Source organism: Eimeria mitis, genomic scaffold (genome assembly GCF_000499745.2).
Source record: "Eimeria mitis Houghton genomic scaffold, Emh_scaff80, whole genome shotgun sequence".
Taxonomy (NCBI): domain Eukaryota; phylum Apicomplexa; class Conoidasida; order Eucoccidiorida; family Eimeriidae; genus Eimeria; species Eimeria mitis.
In genome coordinates, this window is record NW_024016211.1 from 3001 (window position 1) to 21285 (window position 18285).

An 18285-nucleotide genomic window follows, 5' to 3' on the forward strand; every position below is an offset into this window, starting at 1 on the left:
CCTTTAGCTATTGCTCGTTTACTTTGGCATCTGCAGGTTGCAATCCACGATCAAAATCACATCAATTTGTTCCTTTTCGCTACGATCTAGCCGCTATTTTTTCTGGAGAGTGCGCGAAAAGTCTGATGATTTTTCAAATCGTTGTAGATAACTAACATTGATAACATGGTGGCTCCTCCGAGTTGGCGGTAAGTCAAGGATGTAGGGCGCACTAACTCGAGAACGAATAATAAATGGTTCAAACCAGCTCACGGAGAACTTCTTCAGCTGCTCGCTTCCCTGCAAGTTTTCGAGGGGTGGCGAATTCACTATGACCAAGCTATCTGGGCTGAAAGTGACTGCAGCGCGCAGTTTTTTGTAGTTTCCTGCTTGCGTTCTTGTGATTTTTTCATGCATTCCTGCAATGCTACAAGCTGCATGTGGGGGTTTGCAAGCTCGGGCTTAGGTTCTGGCTTCTAACTGCCAGATCCAACGTCGAGTCAGGCAAAGGTATTTCGCTATAGACTGAGGATGCCGGAGGCCAACCGGTCGAAGAGCGCGCCGCTGTATTATGAACTCAATTTGCATAGGGAAGGAAACTAAGCCACGTTGACTAATCATGCTGTGTATAGAGTAGTCAGTCCTGCACCAGCATGAGGTTGGTGCGTTGAGCTTAACCGTGTGCCTCTGGCCGGTTCCAGGCGGTCATGTTGTGGTCTATCTCAAGTCACTTCATGAGATCGCGCGAGGAGGCGAAAACCAATTCCGGATTCTTATCAGTAACACCACTCCTATACAGTAGTGAATAACTGTTCCACTTACCCCGCTGTAACGGAACTTGAGCAGGGGATGAGACGGGCGTATCTGCTGACTCTCTGCACTGCCTGATATATTACTTGGTTGAGGGGCGCATCGCCAGCCGCCGACAGGCATGAGCAACTCGCTCCACAAGGGTACGGGCCCCACAATGACCCCCTAAAACATTATCGGGCATTCTGCGGAAAGCTTGGGTGAGAACTGAAGCTTGTCCGTATAATGTGGGGGCTCCGCGCTTCATCTCGCACCACAAGAGGTCGCCAACTACGGTGTAGTGCTCAACCCGTCGCCTGTTGTTGAACTTAGCGAGAACTGCAGTCGCACGAGTATCTAAAGTGTAAGAAGGAAGAATTCTGAAAAAAGTACGGGAATCATCACAAACGAAAGCAGTTTCAGAACGCGATATTTATCTTCGTCGTTCCATTAATTCATATACATCTTTATTTGCTCTTACTTGGTGCACGTACATTTCCTCTACCGCGACCCACCTTTTTATTTTGTTGAATACTTATTCTGTCTATATTGATGCATCTTCATCCTAATTATTCCGGTGCATTTTCACCTGTTCATCGTGTTTCACCTTTATTTTGCGAGAGGCTGAGCTGATGGAGGAACCTCGATCCAAACATGCGGAGACAGCTGTTGAAAGAGATCAGCCATCATTTTTTATATACAGAACGCCTTAATGGCTCACCAGTGCTACACCCCAGACCTCTCAGATGTGGATATGGCGTCCGCACCATCTGCTCCTGTCTTTCTTAGCCTTCAGGCGTTGCAAGTGTAAAAATTGTTCCTTAAGAAAATATTTACAGTAGGTTATAAAAGGCAGCTGGGGTCCGACTAACAAGAGAGCTAAAGTAGGAGTTTACAAAAAGATGTTTCTCTCCCTCGAGCCCCCTGTTGTTACGGAGAGGAGGCGGCCTCTCTCGATGCAGCACGCCTTGCTGCAAGTGTTGCAGCGAGAGGAGTGCAAGTGATACCCTACCTAGGCCCCTTCTCAACGCTGGCATTAACAGCGTGGATAATCTTTAAACACTTGTTTCGCAGGCAATAGCCGGCGTGGGCACAAGTGGAGTATATACAGCTAAAAAGAAATGCATGTAAGGCCGAGATACACGCAACTTACAAATAGATGAAAATGGAAATTCGATGAAAAGTACAAATGCAGGTAAAGTACAAATGCATGTAGAGTACCAATGCATGTAAAGCGAAAATACATACAATGTACAAATACATCTAAAACACGAATACATCCAGAGCAGAAATACATGTAATGCATCTAAAGCGGCGGATGCATATGAAGTAGAAAAAAACGAAGACTACAACAACGTGTAAAGCAGAACTAAACGGAAAGTATATGTAGCGCGGCGTGTAGCGCAGCATTAGAACTAGAAACAAATGTAGAGTATAAGTTGATGTAAAGGACAAGTAGACGAAACAACTTCAAACATAACGCGCTATAGAATCGACTATGGACGCGTGTTGGTTGCTGGGTCACTGTGCGCTGTTAGTGCACGCAAATAAGGGGATTAAGTGCGACGCCCGCATCTGGTTACTCTTATTACATACATTATAATATATATACACCTGTAATATAATCTATACGTAAGGAAGGAGACATAGCACGAAGCACTGCAGCAACAAAGTGAAGGGCTGTCTCCTAGGCCTTCAGTCCCGCTACTGCCAGAGGCCTCGGTCTGGTGATGGCCTTGTTGTTGTCGTTCATGCTGCTGCTACTACCGCTGCTGCGTTTGCTGTTGTAGCTGCTGCTGTTGTTGCCTCTGTTGGTGCAGCTGCTGATCGTTATGCCATTGCGGGTGGTGCTGCTGGTTGTCATGCTGCTGCTGCTGAGGGGCACAGGGACCTACACCTAGAAGAAAGGGGATAGAGAATCTGCTGCAGTACCCGCTTGCTGCAGATGCTGCAGCAGCAGCAGCAGCAACAGGCTGTGGGCCGTGGGGTGATGCGCGGGTTCTTCACAATGTGGGCTGCCGTTCCAAGTTGACTGTTCGGTCTTCTTTGGAGCCTGCCCGGCTTCTGCTGCTACAGTGCATGGAATGTAAATTCAGCGCGCATGCAGTGTAAATAAGGCTGCAGCGGAATGCCCACCACATTGCTTCCGGTGAGACGTAGCGCTGTCTTCACGGCTCCCTAATACGACTGAAGAAGTGCATCTGAAATCACCTTCGCTTCAAACTGGTAGGGGACTTGCTGCACTTCATACGAGTGCTGCAATGCCTGTGCAGCAGCAAATGTTGCTGCGCATAACACAACTAACGAAACGCAAACGAAAAAAATCGTCGCCTCTTTCTCCCGCTCCTGCAGCCGGCGCACCTGCATCACCTGCATATGCTGCAGCATATGTGGACGCGCATCCGGATGGAAGGCTGAACGAGCGAAGATGTGCATGGGCTCCTCCTACTATGCTGCTGGTGCTGCTCTTGCAGCAACCAGCGCTTCTCCATGACCTACTGAAGCAGAACCGAGCAGCTCTCCCTCGAGCAGCAAGCAGCAGCAAGCAGCAGGCGCTGAGAACCAATCGTTTCACTTCATGTGCCGCCATAAGCACCGTAAACAAACATGCATGAATGCACGCATCGTGTTGCTCTCCTGCACACTCTCTGGGCCTCCCGCGCTGCTGAGGCGCGCAGCAGATCAGATAGCGCCTCAACACCCCCTGTGATGGGCCCCACTCACTCCAGCATCAATTGCAAACCCTCCACAGCAAATCCCCACAATCCAAGCATCCTCGTTGCTGGTCCTGCTGCAGCTGCCGCTGCAACTGCTGTAGCTGTAGTATAGACTGCTGTTACGGTGGAAAAGGGCCCACGGGGTGTAGCGCCAAACGACAGCCGCCGACGGCCTGTGACAATTGGCGCAGCAGGCTGTCACTGTTGCGACTCCTGCTGGTGCTGCTGCTGCTCTCGATTGCTGCAGCTGCTCCGGCAGCTGGTCTATCTGTTTCTAAGAACCAGGCGACAAAAGCAAAGCCTCAACTGCCTCCACCGCAACTGGTTGAGGTGTACCTGCTTCAGCTGCCGGTCTCTCAAGGGACGCCGCTGCTTTGAGGGCAGCAACAAATGCAGCAGCAGCATCAGACAGCTGCAGAAGCTGCAGCACTGTGTTGCAGCTGCCGCAGCTGCAGCGCAGCATCCTCGTACGTAGCCCCCTGCGCCAGCCTCTGTCTTATTGCTGCTGCTGCATTCCCGCTGGAAAAGGAAGCTGCTGCTTATTCGGTGTGCTGCAGCTCCTCCTAGTCAAGCTCTGGTTTTCCTTTTGCTGCTTCAATGCAACACCTGCTGCTGCAACAGCTGCTGCTTAGCAGGTGCTACCCCTGTGGCTGCACCCAGCATCGCAGACGCAGACATAAATGAATGCCCTTTGGTCTCCTGATGCCACAGACGCTGCTGCTGCTGCGGCGGCGGCTCTTGCTCCTGCTGTTGTTGCACCGACTCCTGCTGCTGCTGTGGCTGGCCCTGCGCGTCCTGCTGCCGCTGCGCCCCCTGCTGCTGCTGCTGCGCTTATCGTGCGCTTGCTGCTGTTGGCCCTACTGCTGCCGCTGCTGCTCGTGCTGCTGCTGCTCCTGTCGCTGCTGCTGTTCATGGTGCTCCTGGTGCTTCTGCCGCCAGTGCTGCTCCTCCTGCTCCTGCACGTGCTGCTCCTAATCCTGCTCTATCTGCCCCTTCTGCTGATCCTACTACTCTGTTCGTTGCCCTTCCTGCCCTTCCTGCTGCTGCAGCTGCTCCGCCTGCGGCTGCTGCGCCTCCCCCTGCGGCTGCTGCCCCGCCTGCTGCTCTGGTCGTTGTCCTTCTTGCCCTTCCTGCTGCTGCGGCTCCTCCTCCTGCGGCTGCTGCTCCTCCTCCTGTGGCTGCTGCGCTTCCGCCCGCGGCTGCTGCACCTCCACCTGCGGCTGCTGCGCCTCCCCCTGCGGCTGCTGCCCCGCCTGCTGCTCTGGTCGTTGTCCTTCGTGCCCTTCCTCCTGCTGCGGCTCCTCCTGCTGTGGCTGCTGCTCCTCCTGCGGTGGCTGCTGCGCTTCCGCCTGCGGCTGCTGAGCCTCCCCCTGCGGCTGCTGCGCGTCCGCCTGCTGCTCCGGTCGTTGTCCTTCCTGCCCTTCCTCCTGCTGCGGCTCGTCCTCCTGCTGCGGCTCCTCCTGCGGCTGCTGCTCCTCCTGCTGTGGCTGCTGCGCCTCCGCCTGCAGCTGCTGCACCACCGCCTGCGCCTGCTGCACCTCCACCTGCGGCTGCTGCGCGTCCGCCTGCTGCTCCGGTCGTTGTCCTTCCTGCCCTGCCTGCTCCTGCGGCTCCTGCTCCTGCTGCGGCTCCTCCTCCTGCGGCTGATGCGCCTCCTCTGGAGCCTGCTGCGCCTCCTCCTGCGGCTGCTGCTGCTCCTCCTGTTGCTCCTCCTCCTCCTCTTGCTGCTCCCCCTCCTCCTGCGGCCGCTGCTCCTCCTCCTCCACTTGCTGCTCCCCTTCCTCCTGCTGCGGCTGCTGCAGCTGTCCCTCGTCCTCTTCCTGAGTATCCTGCTCTTCTTCCCTTCCCTCCTCTTCCTCCTCATCCTCCTCTTCCTCTTGTAACGGCTGCCGCTGCTGCTGTTGCTGCTTCATACTTTCTCTGTTGTCATCTTCATCTGGATCTTCTTTAATAAGGCTCAGAATGGGCACCTTGGCTCCGCTTCTCCCCCGCACTGCCCTTTGTTTGGCTGGGCCACTGCTTGTTCCACCAACTGGACCGCCTCCACCCTGCTGGCCCGCACCAGTACCGCTGTGTCTCGGCCGCTGCTGAAGCAGCAGCTGCTGCTGCTGCTGTTGCGACAGTGGTCGCTGCGGCTGCGGTGGCTGCTGGGGATGTAGCTGCGGCTGCAGTCGCAGCGGCTGCGGTTGCGGCGGCGGCGGTCGCAGCGGCTGCGGTTGCTGCAGCGGCGGTCGCTGCGGCTGCGGTCGCTGCGGCTGCGGTCGCTGCGGCTGTTGTTGTTGCTGCTGCTGTTGCGGCGGCCGTTGTTGCTGCGGCTGTTGTGGCCTTGGCAGCCCCATCACCAGTGCCACAACCTCCTGCCGACTCAGCTTATGCCGCTGGCCACCAACACCCGAGCGCTGCACCTGCTCTCGCTGCTGCTGCAGCGCCGCCCTCTGTTGCTGCTGCCGCGCCGCCTCCTGTTGCTGCTGCAGCGCCGCCCTCTGTTGCTGCTGCAAAGCCGCCCTCCGTTGCTGCTGCTGCGCCGCCTCCTGTTGCTGCTGCAGCGCCGCCCTCTGTTGCTGCTGCTGCGCCGCTTCCTGTTGCTGCTGCTGCGCCGCCTCCTGTTGCTGCTGCAGCGCCGCCCTCTGTTGCTGCTGCTGCGCCGCCTCCTCTTGCTGCTGCTGCGCCGCTTCCTGTTGCTGCTGCGGCGCCGCCCTCTGTCGATGCTTCTGCACCGCCTGCTCTAATTCCTGCTGCTGCGCCTCCTCCATCCGCCGCTGCAGTGTCTGTAAGAGCTCCGCATGCCGCTGCATCTCTTGCAATGCAGCCATCTGGTGCCCTAGCCGCAGCCGCTCCGGAATGTCAACGGGGCCTATCTCTTCCACTTGCGGCAATGTCCCTCCCTGCGATCCTTCTGTACCTGTGTCCCATTCATCTTTTTCGCCTTTCTTGGATTTCTTGTGGCGACTCTTGCTGCGACTCCTGCTACCATGCTTGCCGCTGCTCCTGCTGCGGCCCCTTCTGGGCGCTGGGGCTTGGACGTAGCTTGAGCTGAAGGCCTCAAGAACCACCTCTGCTGTTGCAACGGATGCACCAACTGAAGCAGATCTTGTGAAGGGCAAACCATGCTTAATTCGCTGACCTAAAGACTCTCTGCTCTCTTTCTCTTGCACTGTAGCTGACGCTACTCTCCGGAGCATCTCCTGTAGCACCGACATTTCCTCCTCCCACAGCTTCAGCCTCGCGCGGTCAGATTGTATATCTTCTCCCATCTGCTGCATTTCACGTGTGAGGGAAACCCCCCTGGGTAGGTGTCGCGCCATGGAATCCAGCTTACCTATGTCGTCCTCCATGCTGGCTCTAAACCCGAGTACAAGTTCATATTTTGCGCGTGCTGTATCAACAAGGGCTTTTAGATTCTTCCGCGCAGTGCTTATCTTCTCTTCATCCTTTTCTTGCATGCGAGTACCAGGAGGAAGAGTTAATCTATCCAGGTGTGTTACAATAGCAGATTCAGTCTCTTCTTCTAACCCCCACGTGGAACCAGGTATATTGGAGAAGCACAATTCAAGCTCTTCTTCTTCAGGTTCTTCTTCTTTTTGAGGTTCTCCTCCTTCTGCTCCTGCTTCTTCACCTGTAGGCTCAGACGACTGTTCAGACCCTGCTGCCGCCAGCGAGCGACGGGAGCTGCCTGCTGCCCGTGAGTGCCGCAGGATGTGGCTGCAGCGCAGCATTAGATAAAATATAGCAGCTACTGCAGCAATAGCAACTGCACCGATAGCAGTAGTAGCTGCACGCCGCTGCAGCCGCCGCAGCAACCCATTGCGCACGCGGAGATCAGAGCAACCCCAAGTACCGCAATCTTCCCCGTGCTCACGAGAAACGATTTCTGCTACTGCTCCTGTCGCTGCTGCTCCTTCGTCATGCCCTTCCGTTACGCTAGGAGACGCAGCACGAGCAGGAGGACGAGCAGGAGCAGTAGCTCTTTGTGGTGTTTGTGGTGGTGATGCTGCCGCCGGGGTAGTAGCTGCGAGCAGCGCCAGTGCTGCGAGGCAAAGACGTCTCATCCCCGTCATATAAGTACAAATATCATATCCCCGAGGGTATGACTGCAAATAAATAAGCTAAGATGAAAATACACGGCAAATTGCAGCGGCCACTGGACCGCTGTGCCTCAGCCGTGGGGAGCAAACAGACGACGGCGTCGTCTATCCTCTCCTCTCTTGGGCCTAATTCATTTTGCATCAATTCAAAGAGAGAGATGCAAATGAGAGCAAAAGGATATATGCAGCAGCAGCAACAAGAACAACAGCTGTTTCTGCTGCCTCTGCTCCGCTGCTGCCGTCGCTCCTGCCGCTACCGACGCGGGGCGGTGCATTAAATGAGCAATATGCAGCTTATTTTCACTGATATAGATTTAAATTCATTGAGAGTTTAACAAATACATTGAAACAAATAGTGTGCGTAAACACAAAACCCTAAACCGGAGAAGCCTCTACAGAACGCTCAGAGGCGCCTCGTCCAGCCCTCTGTGCGTCTCCAGTCGATTCCGCCTCCTCCTAGGGTTTAGGGTTCAGTGTTTCGGGGAGATGCGTCTCTACACAAGGGGTGTATGCTGCATTTTTAGGGTTTAGCGTTTATATTTAGGGTTTATGAGATAAGGTTTAGAGCCTAGGATTTAGGGTTTGCGTATCGCTCATAAGGAGCATATCGACAGCCTCCCCCGAGAACCCGATTTCCTCCCGTTCCATTACGTTATCTCCTCCGCTGCAACTTCTTGCTGCAGCGGCACGTTTCGCTGCTAGAGCTGCAACAGGAGGCAGCAGCAAACGAAACACAGGGGATTCTAGTGCTGCAGCGAGCCGCTCGTTGTCCCCCGCCCTTGCGGCGTCCACAGCAGCAGCACCCGCAGCAAACTCTGGGCTCCCCAGGAAGCTGCTACGCAATGCCTGCACCAGCAGCAGCAGCAGCAGCAGTAGCAGCAGCAGTAGCAGCACCAGAAGCCCCTTCCTGTAGAGTTTGTTCAGTGCCTGACGTCCGGTCGCCGTCACAGCGAACCGACAGAAAGGGACAGAGACGAATACAAACAAAATAACAAAATAACAAGCAGAACAACAAAACAAAAACTAACAAAACAAAAAAAACAAAACAAAACAACACAGTGAATACATATAAAACGATAAAACAAAGACAAAAGATGTGACAGAACATAGACAAACAAAACAACAAAACAAATAAAAACGAAACAGAAAGACAGACACAAACAAAACAACAAAACACGGATACAAAACCTCACGAAGCGGACGTATATGTTGCCCCAAGGCAGACACAAACAAAACCCAAAACCGGAAAAAGACAAAACCCCAAAACAGAGGCAAACAAAATCCTAAAACAGAGTCAAAGGAAACACCAAAACAGAGGCAAACAAAACCCTATACTAGAGACAAACAAAACCCTACACTAGAGACAAACAAAACCCTAAGACAGACGACAACAAAGCTCCGAAACAGAGGCAAACAAAACCCTAAAACAGAGACAAACAAAACCCCAAGATAGGTAACGGCGAAACCCCGAAACAGAGGCAAACAAAACAATAAAACAGAAACAAACAAAACCCTAAACAGAGGCAAGAAAAAGGGGAACGAAAAGTAGCAAAACCCCAGAACAAAAATATACCAAGCCATGATACAGAGACGAGCAACACTGTAACAACAAAAGCAGAAGACACAAACAAACGGATAGAAGCTCGGGGGGGACAAACAAACAAACAAACAACACCCCTTGAGAGAGACAGAGAGAACCGAGGAGACAGTCTCTGTCTCTGCGCTGGCTACAGCTCCTCCAAACTTTAGGGTTTAGGGTTTAAATTCAATGATATACGGCGTATGATTTAGGGTTTAGGGTTTAGGGTTTATGATATAGGGTGTAGGGTTTGTATTACTTCTTGTCCTGATAGTGTTCTATCTGCCATTGTTATTTGCCCCATCTCAAGGAAGAGAAAGACAGCAGTTAAGATGCATTTATGCAGAGCTTGATATCTTTGTAGGGTGTACAGACACTCGAATCTTCTAAAGATGATAGATAAGGCTTTTTGGTGTTGTTTGTTCTCAACAAGGCAACATATGTAGTGTCTATACACCTCATCAGTTTGCTGCAGCTCGTGTCGTGCAGCTAGAAGACGAAGAGCCTCTTCATAAGCATCAGCACATAACGCTATACCCTTTGGATTTTTATCTCTCCCCCGTCTTGCAGCAACCTGCAGCAGCAGAGATACAGCTGATGTTGTGTCTCCTGCTGCTTTATACAAATATACAGCCTCATCATAACACTTCATTGCTTCCTCATATGCTGCAGCTGCAGCGCCACCAGCGCTGCCGTTGCTGCTGCTGCTGCTGCTGCCGCGCCGAGCTGCTTTCTTCTCCTTCATCAGCAGATCTCCCAGCTGCAGCACAGCAGAGACGCAGCAGCAAGACAGCAGCAACATAGCAAAAGCAGCATGATAGCAGCAGCAACAGAGACAGTCGCCTGTCTCTGTTGCTGCTGCCGTCTCTGTTGTCTCCTACTCTGCTCGGTGTGTCTCCAGTCTCGTCTTTGATGCCGCACGCGGAGACACCAGCAGAAACAAAAGTAAATGCAAACAAACACAAAAACAAAGTAAACCAGATGAGATACAAACAACGCCTGCAGCCTATCAGGCAGATATACTCCTGTCTAGGTTTCTGTCTCCCCCTCTGTCTCTGTCTTTGTTGCTATTGCTTTTGATGTTTTTGTTGTAGGGTACGCGTTCATCTCTCTGTATCTGTTTGTGCTTCTGTCCCTGTCTCCCTCTTTCGTGCATCTGTTTTTATATCTGCTTCTCCCTGTCTCTCTTTTTGTTTCTGTCTCTGTGCGTTGCTGTCTTTGTCTTTTGTTGCTGACTCGTATTCTATCGCCGTCTCGTCTCTGTCTCCTTTGTCTTTTTCTGTCTCTGTCTCTGCTTCTGTCTCCGTCTCTCTACTTCTGTCTCCATCTGTTTGTTTGTTTTTTTGTATTTCTTTCTATTTTTTTATTGTTTGTAGCTGCAGTCAGCCCTCGGCCAGTGAGTTTATATCTGAGGTGTCTGTACAGCTCAACTACGGCGTCTTTGGTTTTTAAATATGCATTTTTCTCCTGTTTCCTCTCTGTCTATTTCTCTCTCTTTCTGCCTCCTTCCCTCACTGCCTTTCTGTCTACTTTGTGTCCCCCTTGTGTCTCTTTCTGTCTCCTTTCTGTATCTTTTTTGTGTTCTTTTTGTCTCCTTTCTATATCCCTTATGTATCGTTCTGTCTCCTTCCTATTAGTCCCTCTTTTTTGTGTCTCCTTTATCTCTCGTTTCTATCTCGTTTCTCTCTGTCCCCTTTTCTGTCTCGTTCTGTCTTCTTCGTGTTTTTCTCTCTTTCTATCTCCTTCCCTCCCCTCCTTTCTGTCTCATTTCTATCCTTTTCCTGTCTCCTATCCTCGTCCAGTTTCTGTCTCCTTTCTGTCTCCTTTCTGTCTCCTCTACCATTCTCATTTCTGCCTCCTTTCATATTCTCCTTTCTGTCTGTTCTCCTCCTCTTTCTCTCTCATCTATCTCACCCTTTGCATGGCTTTGCCTGCTTGTTTGTGTCTCCTTAGATTGCGTTCAGCTTGTGCGTACAGCCTGAGGGCCTTCGCTTCCATGCTGCAGCTACCAGCAGCATGAAAAGCTTCTGCTGCTAATGCTGCTTCTCTAGAAGCAGCAGCCCAATCAGGAGACAGAGCAAAAAACCAAAACGACCGAGACAAAGAGGCTATAGCCCGCTCCAAATGCAACTCACCCACCTGCATTGCACACGCTTTTTCTACTGTTGCTGCTGCTGCTGCTGCTGCTCTTGCTGCTGCTGCTGCTGCTGCTCTTGATGCTGTTGCTGTTCATGCTGCTGCTGTCGCTGCTGCTTTTGATGCTGCTGCTGCTGCTGCCGTCGTTGATGCTGCCGTTGGTGGTACTGCTGGTGCTGCTAACGCTGGTGCTCCTGTTGCTGTTGCTGCTGATGCTGCTGGCGCTGGGTGCTGCTGTTGCTGCTGCTGGTGTTGGTGTATTCCTGATGCAGCTGCTGCCTGTCTTGCTGTTGATGCTGCTGCTGCCTATGCTGGTGTTAACGCTGCTGCTGCTGCTGCTGGTGATTCTCAACAGTAGGCCTGTGGTTCTGCCCCTATCGCTGCCGCTGTTGCTGCCGCTACCATCAGTTGTCCTTCATACAATTACTGTTGCTGCTGCAGCTGCAGCTGCTGCAGCAGCAGCTGCTGCAGCTGCTGCTCGCTTCACTTGGAATAGTTGCTGCTCTCCTTGTTGATCCTCCTACTTCTGCAGCTGCTATGGCAATCGCTGCAGCAGCCGTTGCTGGTGAGGCTGCAGCAGCTGCTGCTGAAGGTGATGGCGTTGCAGCTGCTGCTGCTGTTGGTGCTGCTACTGCTCTTGCTGCTGCTGCTGCTGCGTTTTGCCCTCTACAGACTGGGTTTTTCCTTTGGTCTGTCTATTGGTGCAGCAGGAGCAGCACGCCCCGCCGCTGCAGCAGGCGTTACCATGTCCCTTTTGCTGCAGTAGCTGTTGCTCTGCTTCTGCTGCTGCAGCAGCCGGGAACAGCGATAATGTGTTCAAGGCAGTGAAACAATGGTCTAACCAGTGGTGTGCAGCAAGAGCAGGAGCAGCAGCGGCAGCAGCGGGTTCGGTGGCAGAGCAGCCGTTGATTTTTCTGCTGCTGTTTCTGCTGCAGCAAAATCTGCTGCTGCTGCGGGAACGTTGCTGGGGGCCCTTCGGGGCCCCAACGGCCTCCTGCTGGTGGGCAGCAGCAACAGAGTAACAGCAGCAGCAGCAAAAGGGTTGAAGCCTTTATTTTAGTATTATTCTAAGCAAACAAATAACAACATGCTATATTAAAATATTAAATAAAATATTGCTGCTGACTGCAGCCGTTGCTGGGGAAGAAATGCTTCGTTTCATGGGGCCGTACTGTCCCCAGAACCAGTCAATGCTGGTGACTGCTGCTGCAGCAGCAGCAGCAGCAGCAGCAGCAGCAACAGCAGCAGCAGCTGAAAGGCCCTTCTTTATCTAAAATAGTGCCAATTAATGCCTGCAGGACTTGTTTGTTGACTCATTTTCCCCTTCTTCTCCCTCTACACCGCCACCGAGTGTAAGCCCATGCCTTAAGGTCCCTTCGATGCTCCGCTAGCTGGTGCTGCTGCTGCTGCTGCTGCTCTTGTTGCTGCTGCTGCTGCTGCTGGGGAAAAAGAGCTGCTTTCTACCTGCACTGGGGCAGCCGAAAGAGCTGAAGGTCCCCAGGAGTCCCTTAGAGCCGCCGCTGGCCGCCGCGTGTAGAGACACACCAGCCGTACTGCCACCGTTGGGGTGTACGTACACTTGAGGGCTCCACTGTCACCCCAAAGTCGTTTCTAAGGGTTCTTCTTGAAGGTCTGGAACCCCCTGCATCCCAGCAGACGCAGCCGCATCAGCTCTTTGCCTCACCCGCTGTTGCTGCTTCTGCTGCTGCTTCCGCTGCTGCTTCTGCTGCTGCTGCTGCTGCTACTGCGCAAGCAACACAGCACAAAGTAGCAACGCGGTTCACGTCTCCCCGTTTCTCCTCTGTCAGCTAATGTGGTTTCTTTATCTTCTTAAGGCTGCATGCAGGCCCAAGGGTGGCCCCCCAGTATACATAATATATAATTTCTGTAATATATATTACATATATCAATACAAATATATATATAAAGGCATTTTGGGGCTCACACGGCCCCCTTTTTGTCAATAGAGGCCTTAGGGAGCCATAAAACCACTCGATCCTCCTGAGGCACCTCGTGAAGGGGACCCCCGGGGGCCCCCGGGGAGCTCATCAGGGGCCCCTGGGAAGTTCCTAGGGGGCCCCTGCGGAGTTTCTAGGGGGCCCCTGGGGGCTTTTGCATTCAGAGCATTGTTTCCACTGCTGGATATGCACCCAAAAAGGAGCGGAGAGGGAGTGTTGCTGTTGCAGGCTGTTTTTCATGTTTCGGTTTTAGAGTTTAGGGTTTTTGGTTTAGAAGGAGCTGAGAGGGAGTGTTGCAGTTGCAGGCTGTTTTTCTTGTTCCGGGTTTAGGGTTTAGGGTTTGTGGTTTTTGCGCTTGCAGATGGAGTATTTTACGAGTACAAACGCGAAGGCGGCTGCCTTTCAGGTGGGTTGAACTGTAAAGACTGAGCCTTAAAGCCTAGACCCCTAGCGCTACACCCCTGGCAGCTTTAGGGTTTAGGGTTTGGGGTTTATTTAGGGTTTAGGGTTTAGGGTTTGCGTTATGTTTTAGGTTGGCACCGTTCGCTATTCGTTGCCTGTGGAGGTGATGGGCAGAGCAGATGTGCAGGCCAGCGGCTTAGCCCTCGTTGTTAGGAGAGAAGGGTTTAAGGATATACCCCCGAGGGTCCCAAAGACAGAAGACGGAGCCCTGCAACTCAACAGACCCCAACTAGGATTTGAACTCATGGTTGAGCACCTACTTGGTAACACAAACCCTAAACCCTAAACCCTCAGTTTTCGGCATTCTTACCGTTAAGTGTTCTGCGTTGAGGGTTCAGTGTTTAGGAATCAATGTTTAGGGTTCAATCTTTAGGTTGAGGGCTTGTAGTGCAGGGCTGGTGCTAAGGGTTTGTACTTTGTGGTTTGCTGTTTAGGGTTTAGGGTTTGTGGTTTTCGGTCCATGATTCAGGGGACGTGATTTGTGAATTCTGGTTTAGGGGTTGTGCTATTTGGCATAGGGTTTAGGGTTTAGGGTTTTTCTTCCGTGTTTTAGGGTTTACGGCCTGTGGTTTAGGGTTTAGGGTTTAGGGTTTAGGGTTTGTGGTTTGTGGTTTGTGTGAGTGCAGGTATGAATCCTCTGAAGGGTTGCCCCTTGAAGGAGTTTGCGGATAAGTACATCGCGTTGAAGACAGAACTTCTTTATTGGCAGCTCCCAACAGCAGATGTTGCGTTCGATGATCATCTATATTACTCCTCAGCATGGACAGGTGATGCTCCAGAGTTTAGGGTTTAGGGTTTAGGGTTTAGGGTTCTACGGTTTTATGATAGAGGGTTTAGCGTTGAGAAATGTCTCTCGGTGCACTTGTCCCTCTTCTCTCGCCTTCTCCTCCTCCTACCCGTTTGTTTGTTTGTCGATATATCTCGCCTTTTGTTTGTTTGTTTGTTTGCCTTTGTCTTTGTCTCTACCATCTGATTAAAATCTCTCTGTGACATATATATATATATATATATATATATATATATATATATATATATATATATATATATATGTTTCTGTCTATCACTTCATTCAGATGGGGATTGTTTCTTCCCTCTCCGTCGCGAGGACTTGTCAGCGTTTAGTCGGTCTGAGGCAGAGGCACAGCGGCCCTTCAATATGTTACAGCTGCAGGAGGCATCGATTCCAGCTGAGATAAAACCTTTTATAGAAGATATAAAGGGAGAATGGCAGTGCTGGGCTACGCCTGAGCAGACCCAGAACGATGCAGAAGGAACAACAACAGCAGCTGCAGCAGGGAATCAAAACCATAGACTCTGCATCGTAGCAGGTCAGATAACGCTTTGTGCTACATATGGTTGCTGCTGCTGCTGTTGCTGCTTCTGCTGCGGCTGCTGTTGTGGTGCTGCTGCTTGGTGGTGGTGGTGCTGTTGCTGTAGTTGCAGGCAGCGCTTAGGATGTTGCGTTATATATATGTGTAGATATATATTCCGCATAGTTTATGCATAGGTTATATGTATAATGTATAGGTCGGGTATATTGTATATATTTTCACATATTATCTGTATTATATTGATTGATAGTATTTTCTGTTCTGCTTTTTGCTGCAGGTGAAGATCGCTTCCTCTGTCTGCCTCCTGGTCTGCAGCGTCCCTGCATACATTTTGCTGCTCTTCCTCCCCGCAGCAGCAACTTCACTCCTTTTGCTGTTGCTGCTGCTCCTCTGGAGTTTACTCTTGTTTGGTCTCCTGGGGCCTTTTTACATCTAAAAGGAGAGGAGAATAAAAAGGGAGAAATTCGCTATCAGCTCGAACTCATCATCAAATCACCGGCGTGGCTGTGCATACACCCCACACTCGGATCCGTACTATCAGGTATGCTGCTGCTGTTGCTTCTGCTGCTGCTTCTGCTGCTGCTGCTGCTGCCTCTGCTAGTGTTACTACCGCCGCTGCTGCTGGTGCTACTTCCGCTGCTGCTGCTTGTGCGGCTTCTGCTGCTGTTGCTGCTGCTGGTGCTGTTGGTGCGACTTCGGCGGTTACTATTGCTGCTGCTGCTGCTTCTGCTGCGTATCGTGTTGTTTGTTCAGGAGTAGAGGGCCCCGTTCCGCACATCTTTTGCTTTGGGATGCCGGAGGCCCAGGTCGTTCGTTTCTTCCCTTGGGGGGCCCTCGCAATAAATGGAGAAGTGGTCTGCGCCGCCCCTGCTAAAGCAGCAGGTAAACTGAGCAGCACAGCAAGCAACAGCAGAAACAACAGCAGCAGCAGCAACGGCAGCGGCAGTTGTGTTGTGTGGGTTTGTAAGAGCGGCGTTTGATACTCCCGGTAGTATTTTGCTTCATAAAGTTCAGGGCGTCCTTCAGCCTGGGGCTAGACTTCTTGTCGTTGCTGCTGTCGTTGCTTCTGCTGTTGCTGTTGCTGCTGCTGCTGCTGCTTAGAGGGAGGGGAGCAGCAGTCAAAGCAGGATGCGTCTGCTGCAGCTCAAGAAGAACCCAAGCCGGCCCTCGCAGCGACTTTCCTTCGTCTTTTCAACAAGTCCTTTGAACCCCCTCTGCGCATTTGCTTCCTTAATGCTGACAAAGAGGCACGCACAAGGGTTTAGGGTTTAGGGTTTAGGGTTTGGCGTTTGGGGGAATCGAACTGCAGGTGACTGCTGCTCAAAGGGAAACATTCACAGCCCATTCACTTGCGAGATGCTCTGGCGTTTAGGGTTTTGGGTTTAGGATTTAGGGTTTAGGGTTTAGGGTTTGTTGTATTCAGGGGAAGGCTGTGACTCTGAAGCGTCTGGAGGACTTCGATGTGCACGATACCCGCAATGAAGAGATGACAGGGTTTAACATCGTGCTGGCCCTCAGGGGTGCTTTGGCGGAGGCACGGGTGCGCTCAAACCCTAAACCCTAAACCCTAGCTAGTTCCTACATATGCACGGCGATCTGCTGCACCTGCGGCATCAGCCCTGCTGCTTCACTATTATATTCCCTTGGTGTGCAGCATCGTCTGTTCCGTTTTGTAAGGGTTTAGGGTTTAGGGTTTAGGGTTTGCGGGTGTGTTCAGGCGGACCAGGCAACAGCCGATAAAGCTAAACCTGGGAAAACAATTGTCTTCCCTATAGACAGCAGCGGAAAGTTTTTAAAAGAAAGTCAAATCCTTATCGATGGAGGGGGCCCCAAAGGAGAAGAACTCTTCTCCATTGCAGTATATGGAGAATACGATTGCGCAGCGCGTAAGTTTAGGGGCTAGGGTTTACGGCTTACGCTGTAGGATTTGGGGTATAGGTTCTAGGCATTTCTTTTGTAGGGTTTAGGGTTCCGTGTGTACGGGCTAGTGCCTAGGGTTTGGGGCTTAGGGTCTAGAATTTGGGGTGTAGGGGTTGGAGTTTACGGTTTATGGTTTGGGGTTTAGGGTCTAGGGTGTAGTAGGGTTATAGGATTTGGGTTTAGGGTTTAGGGTCTAGGGTTTGCGTTGTTTCACTGCAGAGAAGTACTACACCATTGAGACGGGGAAGAAGTTGTTTGATTTCCACCGGCAAATGTTTATGAACCGCAGTCTGCAGCACTCTGGCGCCTGCAACATTATGTGATAGCTTCAGATCTTTGTAGCAATTCAGAAAGCATAACTGCTGCTGCTGCTGCTGCTGCTGCGGCTGCTGCTGCTGCAGTCGCTGCTCAGGAGAGGGTGCGCTTGCAGCAGCAACAGCAAGAACAGCAGCAGAAGCACCTACTTACGTACATACGGAACCGTGTACACGCAGCAGCAGCTGCTGCTGCAGCTGCAGCAACTCCAGCAGCAGCTGCAGCAACAACTGTAGCAACTGCAACAACTCCAGCAGCGGCGCAGTCTCGAGTGCAACTCCACGATGCTATGCTGAGTACTTGCACTGGTGCTTCAGCATCCGGTCCAACAATTTTCACTCTGGGGCTTTGCTGCCTTCTCACGTTCGCCTAACCCCTAAACCCTAAACACTAAACCCGCTCGCAGAACTAACCTATATGTTGCATTTCATTTGTTAAAAGTAGGCCCTAGAACGTAAAGCGAAACCACAACAGACAAGCCTCAATACTATGCAGCAATGAGGGGACCGGCAAATTATCAAGTAGGAAACACACAGACAGAAAAAATTCACCTCTTTGAGGAGGAAGACATATTTTGTTTCGTTAACAAATGCCCAAAGGGGCCTTACTACGCTCAGGGTACTCCTGGGAGCCGCTTATTGCACTACTGCATGTACGGGGGCCCACTGGGGTGCTTACTATACTACTGCTTCTACGGGGGGCCCCAAGGGTACTGTACTACTGCTTGAACGGCTGTCCCCCAGGGTACTGTAATACTGCGTGTACGGGGGCCCCCTCTAGGAACACCACTACGGGGGCCCTGATGCGGGGGCATCATATGAGGCCTATATATCATGGTATATTACATTATGAACGTAATATTTAGTAAAGGTTATACTTTACAGGAAGCTACCCCAGTGGGGGGCCCCCTTAGAAGGGCCTTCCTATGGGGCCCTTCTAAGGGGCCCCCCCTAGGGCCCCTCTGGGGGGCCCCACAGGGGGCCCCCTTCGAGTTCGTACATAACGGACCTGNTT

The 18285-nt window shown here is 51.9% G+C and overlaps 3 protein-coding genes across 3 annotated transcripts; 1 reads left to right on the top strand and 2 right to left on the bottom strand.

Moving 5' to 3' along the window:
* Positions 1-2455: 2455 nt before the first annotated feature.
* Positions 2456-7534, bottom strand: EMH_0068240 (uncharacterized protein; the record flags this gene model as incomplete). Its single annotated transcript, XM_038023112.1, has 6 exons — positions 2456-2659; positions 2980-3138; positions 3609-3658; positions 3822-3934; positions 4142-4438; positions 4494-7534. The coding sequence occupies 6 exons, from the start codon at positions 7532-7534 to the stop codon at positions 2456-2458; spliced, it is 3864 nt and encodes a 1287-aa protein (XP_037878966.1).
* Positions 7535-8131: 597 nt separating this feature from the next.
* EMH_0068350 (uncharacterized protein) lies at positions 8132-13334 on the bottom strand (the record flags this gene model as incomplete). Its single annotated transcript, XM_038023113.1, has 6 exons — positions 8132-8416; positions 9607-9909; positions 11064-11196; positions 11285-11698; positions 12970-13029; positions 13231-13334. The coding sequence occupies 6 exons, from the start codon at positions 13332-13334 to the stop codon at positions 8132-8134; spliced, it is 1299 nt and encodes a 432-aa protein (XP_037878967.1).
* A 270-nt stretch (positions 13335-13604) lies between these two features.
* On the top strand, positions 13605-17279 carry EMH_0068460 (uncharacterized protein; the record flags this gene model as incomplete). Its single annotated transcript, XM_038023114.1, has 10 exons — positions 13605-13649; positions 13776-13968; positions 14332-14472; positions 14779-15033; positions 15314-15577; positions 15790-15999; positions 16144-16295; positions 16460-16576; positions 16754-16922; positions 17176-17279. The coding sequence occupies 10 exons, from the start codon at positions 13605-13607 to the stop codon at positions 17277-17279; spliced, it is 1650 nt and encodes a 549-aa protein (XP_037878968.1).
* Positions 17280-18285: the final 1006 nt, after the last annotated feature.